Genomic DNA, 8,739 nt, shown 5'->3' on the forward strand with positions numbered 1-8,739 from the left:
TTATTTAAATCATACTCACAATAGCACCACTCCTCGCAAACAAACTTTCCCTTTAAGTCACCTATAGGTATAAATACTAACGAAACAGTAGCTTAAAATAATTTTTCAGCAGCATCGGCTAATCATCTTTCAACTATAAAGCTTCTTCAATAAGAATACAAAATAAAATAAAGTAAAAATAAAATAAAACAACAGCTACTACCAAAGTTTTAAGACCCGGCCCGGTGGCCGGCCCGGTCTAAGGCCCGGGTTCCGGGTTTTGGCCGGGTCACCGGGTTTGACCGGGTCGGCCGGGTCAATTCTTTTTTTAAAAAAAAAATCAAAACGACGTCGGTTTAGTAAAAAAAAACAAAAAAAAAACAAAAGTCAACGGGTTTGTCACCGGGTCTTGCCGGGTCAGCCGGGTCACCGGGTCGACCCGCCGGGTCAGCCGGGTCACACCGGGTTTTTCCTTCCCCCGTTTTTTCATCAACCCGGCCCGGTTCCGGCCCCGGGTCGGCCGGGTCCCGGGTCGACCCGCCGGGCCGGCCCGGGTTTCAAAACTATGGCTACTACTACTAATACCCATCTTCATTTATTTTCTTAAATATTTTCACCTCTTTTTCTCTCAGTCGTCTTCTACTTACATTTCTCTCAAAATCGTTCATTTTTCAAGATAGCCATCACATTCCCTTCTCAATTAAAACACTCTCTCTTCTTTGTTTTGCTTTGCAGAATTATTTTTAGTACTTTTTCTTTATTTTTTTCTCAATTAATGATTTTTTTGCTTCCATGTCAATTTTCAATTTCTGCTACCGTATTGTCCCCTGCCTTGCCGATCCAGGTGACTTTCTGCTAGAAAATCAGAAATGAAAGAATGGGTTTCTTTTGTTTTTGTAATTAATGTTGTTGTTTTGTTTGTGTAGCAAGGAGATCTTCATTGGGGTTGAAAGCAGCATTAGTGGTGTTGCATATTGTATATGCAGGGACTCTCTTTCTTTTTTATAGTGATTTGATAGAGAAAACCAAAGAAGAGCCATGGTATGTTTGTTTCTTTTTTTCTTTTCTGGTTGGTTGATGAAAGTTTGGAAATTTGAGAGTAATTATTTGAGTTATTGAGTGAAAGTTTTTACTCTGTGGTTTTGATTGGTTGAAGTTGGAGTGGAACTTAAAATGCCCTTATTGAATTATTGAAATATAGCTGAAGACGGCTTGTGATTGGTTAGTCATGATCATATTGGTGATGTTGGAATTGGAATTTGATTGATTGAATGAGTTTGATTAATTGAGTTGTTGAATTAAAATGAGTTAATTAATTTTAGTCAATAACTTAAGACGTGATAGAAATGGCTGATTACTGTTTCATCATTACTGTTTCATCCCGATAATTTGCAAGTCTGAACAAAATAATGAAAATATAAAATGGGTTGTGAAGTGTTAAGGGGAAATGCCTTTTTTCTTTTGACAATAAGAGTAAGTTTATGAGTCTTATGATTCTTATTTATTCTCTGTGGATGTGTTGACAAACCTTTGATGTTTATTTATGTTATCAATTATCATATTAATCAAGGGTGTTTTTTATGGTTACTTTGTGATTGGAATCTTAGGTAAAAATTATGGTAAGTAGAGTGCATAATTATGTGATTGTTAGTGGACATTAAGGAATCTATGTGAGGAGGGTGTTGCTAGTGTTTTTTAAAACATTTTAAAAATCTTTGGTATGGTTTTTTATTTTTGCTTTTAACTTGAGTGTACAGCATACCATAACGTTCAAGAATTTAGTCGCAACTTTTTTCCTTCTTTCAGGTACACTGCAATATATCTGTTGCTGTTTGTTGCAGCATTGATTCAATACTTTGTTACATCGTGTTCTTCTCCCGGGTAAATTTTGTTGCAGTTGTAATGCCTCTTGATGAATCTGCATTGCGGTTACAACACATAATTTCTGTAATATAAGTTTCTTTGATTGATTTCACCACTTGCCTAATATTATTTCTTCCTCTTCTGTTTTCTAATCTTGCCCATTTTTTAACAATTTCAGCTATGTCCTTGATGCAATGAGGGATCTGAATGAGAAAAATTCATTATATAGAAGGTCATCAATGTTGTCAAAGTAAGAACTAAACTTGAACTTTCTTTTAATAGGTCAATCATTGCAAATAACACAGATTAAAATAAACTGGAGTTCGGTTGCATTTAAGTCAATCTCACTAACTATCAATTGTTATAATGTTTAAGAAAAGACAGCCTGCTTCAAGCAAAAGTGGAAGCTTTGTTATCACTGTGGAAGGAAGTCAGTCTGAAAGAAATATTCCAGGAAGTAATGTTACATCGTGGACAAAGCTAGTTCTAGACATGTATCCCCCTGGAACATCTATTAGGTATGCAATGCTGGGTACACTCAAGAATCCCTTCCTTTGCCCTGTTGGTCTTTTATGTGACAAGTTGATGGGCTGGCTAGTTTATGGTAATAGGATTGTTATTGACTTGACCAAAAGCATTCATCGTGTTTTCTTGCATCTGGTGAATGAAAAGTCAATGGTGACTATAAGAGACAGCTATACAACTCCTAAAAAGTACTTGTAGTTTGCTCAAAAGGTGCCAATGCCTTGACTAAGCCTTAATTGCACCCAGAACCTTGAAATTAGAATATGATGTGTTGGAAAAGGTCTGGACCATAAGGTCTTGAAAAGCGAAGATGATAAAGTTTGCATGGTCCCTGTTTACAATTTCAGTTGTTTTCTTACATTTGATAATGTGATGTTCAACAAAATCATAGCAGAGTTATAAATCAGGAAATTGAATAGATAGTGGTGCCACTGAGATCATTTCTTTATAATTTCATGCGATAATTACAAAGGGGGAAAGAAAATGCAGCTATTCTATATCTTTTAAAAAACTAGCAATCTGCCACTAACTGCTTTGCCTTGGTCTTTGCAGAACTTTGACATGTTCATATTGTAACGTTGAACAGGTATTTGTTATCTCATGTTTATATCCTAGCTTGTGTGATACACCTGGTTGCATCAATATAAATTTCATTCCAACTCTAGAATGCTTATATCTACAACTACCTGCTTCCATACTGTTATGTTTGTTGTATAAGAAAGAAGGTTGTCTTGTTTAGGGTGAGTATAGCATCTAAAAGTGCCTAAATGAATTTTCTTCCCAAGTCTCATGGAGACAATTACTGAATTTTGAGCTCATTGAAAAGTTCTGGATGGAGAATTTGGTCAGTGTACCCCTCAGCATTTTTTCCCTGAATTGATTGGTTTCCGAGACTTGAACATACACCCTTGCGATTGCAAGCCCAAGACTTGCTGTCATGTTCCCACTAGCATGGAATTATGACATAAATTACTGTTTTTTTCTCAATACATGATAGAGCAGATTAAGTGGTCATCTCATCAATGTACTTATACATTTGCAGGAAAATTGTCAGAGATCATGCGAAGTACTTACCCATCACTAACCTTTCAAAATTCACTGTAACTCCTCCATGGTCAACTTTTCCTTCTTTTGCAATGAATGAAAAATACACCCACACACACATACACATACAAAGATTGCAGGAAATTTGTGCATAAAAAGTAACTACGTACATAAAAAGTAACTACACACTTACACATACACATACACATACAAAGATTGCAGGAAATTTGTGCATAAAAAGTAACCACACATATGCTGGTTGCAATAATTTTGATAGAAAACATTAGGTTTTAGAGTAATGATCTGGCTTCTAATTGGCATTGCTTTAAACCTCTGAGAAACTTAACCATTTTCCAGGCTTGCTGCTTTTCCTGCTCTACACTCTCATTTTTCATGATGGTGGCATTTTAATAGTCTTTTGATTGCATACATTACCAAGTACTGGTGAAGTTGTGTTGATTATTCAACATGCTTTCTGGCTTTGTTTTTATAATGAATTCTTTTTCACCCTTAAGTTAATATTTGGTTGTTATTTATTTTTCTTTGCCATAATTGCAGCCTCCACGAGCAAAGCATTGCCATGATTGTGACAAATGTGTTCTTCAGTTCGACCATCATTGTGTTTGGCTTGGGACATGCATTGGCCGGGGAAATCATTGTCGATTTTGGTGAGTTTTTTATCCTTCTAAAGTTCTCTATGCCAAAATTGTGATGGATGACTTGTAAACAAAATGTTGCCTTACTTCAAATTCCACAAGGATGGTTGTATGGTCATCATAAACTTAAGCTGCAGCTGTTTATTATTGATTTTTTCTCTCTTCAGTATTGATTGAGTTCAATATCTATCATTTGTAATTATCATTTCTGATCTCATGTTCACCACGTGATAGTATTAGCATGTTTATTTGATGAAGAGAGACAAGCATTTTGTTATAATTTTCCCATTTTCATAGTCATTTTGCATTCAGATAATCAGATTTCTGATTTCACATGCATTGGATAAAATGATTTACAACATGGAATTTTGTTTGCTGCAAATTTAGTTGCAGTGGACCAGTTCATATGGATTGAAGTTATTGGTTGGTGTTCCCAACATTGCATGTAGGGCTATATGGTTCATGACACCTATCAGTTGAAACATGTAGGATTTGCCTCATACTTTTAATGTACTTCCGTTACTTTTGTGTTTTTCTTAGGTGGTACATTTTTGAAGAAACAGCGCTATGCCTTTGGACTGGCATCTTGTACATCACATGCTTGAAGGCTAACATCTCAAGAGTTTGGTACAGTATCTTTTTGAAGTCCTTTCTGTTTTTCTCTGAAGCTTCTGTTTTTCTTGTTGAAACACTCTGATGCCTTGCTAAAATCATTACCTTCAAAGAAAGGAGAAAAGGCAATGATTAGTCATCAAGTTTATTATCTTGCTGGTGCCAGTGGTTTTGATGATGAAATTTTAAGTTAGCTGCACATGGATCAACTTTTAGTTCTCCTGCATCTTTAAATTTGATCCAAAATTATGCCATTCCTGTCAGGTGGAAGGATGCAATTATGATCCTGCTATTGGTTACTTTGTCAATTGCCTTGATTTTTCTCCTGCTGCTCCTCATTTTCCATAGGCAAGTGTTTTCATTCACTCAATACTTTGTTTCAGACGCAGCTCCTTTCACTTTTATGCTAGCCATAAAAGCCATAGAGTATTGACACATAGCTAGAATATGCCATTTGTTGTTTTCGGTGCTTCTAGTGAGCTGACTTAGTTATCCTTATGTCATCTTGGTTCTATAGTTCTCTAATGATATCATTTGTATGGAATGGGCATGTTTTGATCAGAAAAGTAGGAGCATGGAATTAAGTTTTCCATTTTAAGAATGAATCTGAATTCCACTTGACAAGGACCATTAGAATGGCCAGGTCTCAAATATGATTAGTTGACGCTAGGAGTGTTTAAAAAAACCGACCAATCAATTAAACTGTAAAAACCGGAAAAAAATAACTGAAAACACCGAACCGAGAGAAAAAACTGCTCAGACCGATTTAAAAATCATAAAACTCACTTGGGCCGGTTCGGTTTTGGTTTTAGAAGTTGAAACCGGGTAACCAGACCGGACCCAATATAACCTTAAACCCGCTAAAAAAAGGGGTGTAAATAGAAAACTAACCTAGCCTAAGTTTGCTAACCCTAAAAATTCCCCCTTTCCCAGTGAAAACAGCCGCTAGTTGTTCCATTTCTCCCGTTTCCATCTCTCTCTCTGTCTTTATTATTATCTCCCTTGCTGAGACTTGAGAGGTTGTTATAGATTGCCTCCTCTTTCATTCCCCCCCCTCTCGTTCTCCCCCTCTTGATACAGCAAATTGGATACAGACTTACAGTAGCTGCACATCCCCACATCTCATTATGCCGTCTCCCCCTGCCTTCTCTTTCTTGTTCCTTCTTTTCATTGAAGACCCACTCTTATCTATATAATTAGTTTGTGTGGTATTGATTTGATAGAAGCAAATCCATTGGCTTCATTGCATGTTACTGGTTTTCCATTTCCACTGCTGGTTTTGTTGTTTTCCTTTTTTCTTTATGGATTCTTGGCTTCGCCCTTAGTCACTTGTTTATGCATTTACAGAGAAGACCAGATCTTTGCTGGACAAAAGGAAAATGGTTGCTTATTTATTTCATAGATGATTTTCCGGTTTCAATCCAAAAAAACAACTTTGACCGAACCGAACCGGTTCGGTTTGGGTCATTTTCTTATGAAATTTCATATCCCGGATCAGTTGGAAATTTGGGCCCAAACTGAACCAAACTTGACTGTGACACTCCTAGTTAACACATTGTGTTTCTTACAACAAGGCTTGTCCAGTTTGCTAATACCGACCAGGAAACAATCCATTGTTTACTAGGTTCTGGAGGCAGGAAAAGAAAATCTTTCCTTGGCCTTGGTAACAATTCCCCTTTGGTTTCTTTTTGCTGATGGCCTATCTATGTATGTTAATGGGTGGAAATCGATCAAGAATAGTTACTCATGCTGTAAAGATCATGCAAATGCTGACAAGGAATTGGAAATGATACCTGGTTACAGTTTGCCAGTACAAAAAGGACCTACAAGCAGATTAGGGCTTTTATGTGTGCACTTGTTTTTTACTACTAAAGTTTCCATGACTATTGTTAAAAAACACTTCCTTTCACCCCAAAAATCAGATGCATATCATAAAAAAATGTCTACATGCATGAAATACGTCTGGCCTGCTTTAGCAGGATTATACTAATTTAATGGGTTTTGATGCAGCTATCTTATTCTGACATATCAAACTACCTATGAACTCGTAAGACGTAGACGCATTCCATATCTAAGGTTTGCTAGCAGTCCTGTAATCTTCTTTTATTTTACATCATTCATTTAGAGTTGGATTTCTGTTTAATGACCAATGAAATCTATCGAAATCAAACCATATGCTGGGTTCATTCATGGGCAATCACTGTTGCATTAGTTGGTGCCAGCGTTCTATTGGATGTTGTTGCTATGGGCACCATATTTTACTAGCAAAAGCAAATATGATTTGACCATTATTTATATTCTGATTTCTTTGTCCTCTAACTTTCATTGATCTGCAGAGGAATTCCTGAACGAGTGTATCCATTCAGTAAAGGAGTCTGCAGAAATTTATATGACTTTTGTTTTGCTCGAAGCAGCATATATAGTTTGGAAAGATTACCCACAGCAATGGAACTTGAAGAAAAGTCAAGGCCTTACACATGCTTAGATTTTTTGACGGGCCGTTGTTGCTGAGGTTGTAAGGGCATATTGTAACATTAATGACAACAACTTCTATCCCCAAATTTGTTCTCTGATATCCATGTGAATGTGTGTGCCTGTGCATCCAGTTGTTTTAGCTACAGCATATGGCAGTGCAGATGGTTAAGTTGGAGCTTGTTGTGGGCTTTTAGATTTTTGTAGTCAGTAGAAACTGGTTCTGTTGTTTTTTCTGCTTGGAAAATTTCAGAATGTTTTGTGTACGGATTTTTCATGCCCAGATGAAATCTAAGATTTATCTTTTTGCGAATTCAAATTGCCAAGTAAAATAATAATAATTAGGATTCCAAGTGCGTCTGATTGCAGCCATGCCATGCTATTTTTCTAGGGTACGAAGTAGTTCGTCAAATAAATGTCTGCTGGTGGATTTCACTGTTTGGATCATGAATCTGGTCATCCATTCAAAGCCAGTCAGGAGTGGTGTGCTTGCATTTGTACCAAACTGATATTCCACGATTCTCATGTTGTGAACAAGCAATCTAAGAGTTGTAGTAAGTTTTGCAGTTGATTGAGTGGGAAAACCAAAAAAGTTCTGGTACATTGAGGGATATACCAAAGCAACATCTTTGGTTTCTTCATCTTGAGCCACAGGAAGCATGGATATACCAGTGTAACAGGCAGAGCCTTCCCTCCTACCATACCAGCAGCTGTTGTTAAAATCGGAGTTACCACAGCTGCGAAGAAGTGAACATCCAAAGAAAGTATACTCGGAGCCACCATGGCATGGCTTGTTCTTCTTCCTAGTGTAGAAAGACTCTTCAAGTCATCGAATTTGGAACGAGCTTCCTGAGTTGATTACAAGAAGCCAGCTTGGAAGCCATACCACAAATTGTGAGACATCATGGGAATGGAACAAGTACAGAGCAGCTAACATCTCTTTATCTGTAAAGAAAGGCAATGGCTTATTTAGCTTGCATTTATGACAGAGAAGCACCCTGTTCTACTACGGTGTTTTTTGCCTTCTGTCCATAAGCTCAGTATCCACCAATCACAAGGGAAAATAGGCACATAGCTGCAACCTTTACTCCTTTCCACATTGGCACTCGTGATGGATGCTTCTCCATAGACGGCGTGGTTCCCTGCAAAACATGGTGTTCCCGGTTAATGCGAGCCATTAATGATGTAAAAACAGGGTAAAAAGAAAATAGTGCTAAATCCAAAATGTTTGATTGTTTCTTTGACCTTGCCATTGCAGTGTGCGTGATGACATTATTTAGATTATTTATACACACATTATTCATCTTTAATATTTATTTAAATTTAATTAATAAATCTAAGATAAAGACAAAGTCATTAAAATAAAAATATTTTTCAAAAATAATTACAATTATGATGATTTTTATTGCATTAAATTATTATTTTAAAATATTTCTAGTCAAATACTCTATTAAAAATAAACATTAATCAATATATATATATATATATATATATATATTACAAAAAAAAACTATTGTTATAAGTTAAGATATGAGCGATACATAAATCTAATATATAGGTGTTTGTTAAATGATAAGAACACTAAATT

At 36.3% G+C, this 8,739-nt stretch overlaps 1 protein-coding gene across 3 annotated transcripts; it reads left to right on the forward strand.

Annotated features, from left to right (window-relative positions):
• The first annotated feature begins 553 nt into the window (after positions 1–553).
• LOC133673471 (protein S-acyltransferase 10-like) lies at positions 554–7,464 on the forward strand. 3 transcript variants are annotated; one of them, XM_062094304.1, is made up of 12 exons: positions 558–823; positions 906–1,020; positions 1,786–1,860; positions 2,021–2,092; positions 2,223–2,360; positions 2,920–2,953; positions 3,410–3,433; positions 3,970–4,079; positions 4,608–4,694; positions 4,944–5,027; positions 6,690–6,755; positions 7,016–7,464. In XM_062094304.1, exons 1-12 carry the CDS (start codon positions 772–774, stop codon positions 7,188–7,190), a joined length of 1,032 nt encoding a protein of 343 aa, XP_061950288.1. In that variant the 5' UTR covers positions 558–771; the 3' UTR covers positions 7,191–7,464. The 3 variants fall into 3 exon arrangements, with proteins under 3 accessions (XP_061950290.1, XP_061950288.1, XP_061950289.1); XM_062094306.1 differs by lacking the exon at positions 6,690–6,755 and having other exon boundaries at positions 554–823; XM_062094305.1 differs by lacking the exon at positions 3,410–3,433 and having other exon boundaries at positions 561–823.
• Positions 7,465–8,739: the final 1,275 nt, after the last annotated feature.

This window comes from Populus nigra, chromosome 14, assembly GCF_951802175.1.
Source record: "Populus nigra chromosome 14, ddPopNigr1.1, whole genome shotgun sequence".
Taxonomy (NCBI): domain Eukaryota; kingdom Viridiplantae; phylum Streptophyta; class Magnoliopsida; order Malpighiales; family Salicaceae; genus Populus; species Populus nigra.

Coding starts and splice junctions, on each gene's coding strand:
- LOC133673471 (XM_062094304.1), top strand. CDS start 772: ATGTCAATTTTCAATTTCTGCTACCGTATTGTCCCCTGCCTTGCCGAT. Junction 2,954..3,409: donor CATATTGTAACGTTGAACAG/GTATTTGTTATC, acceptor ATACATTTGCAG/GAAAATTGTCAGAGATCATG. Junction 3,434..3,969: donor ATTGTCAGAGATCATGCGAA/GTACTTACCCAT, acceptor CCATAATTGCAG/CCTCCACGAGCAAAGCATTG.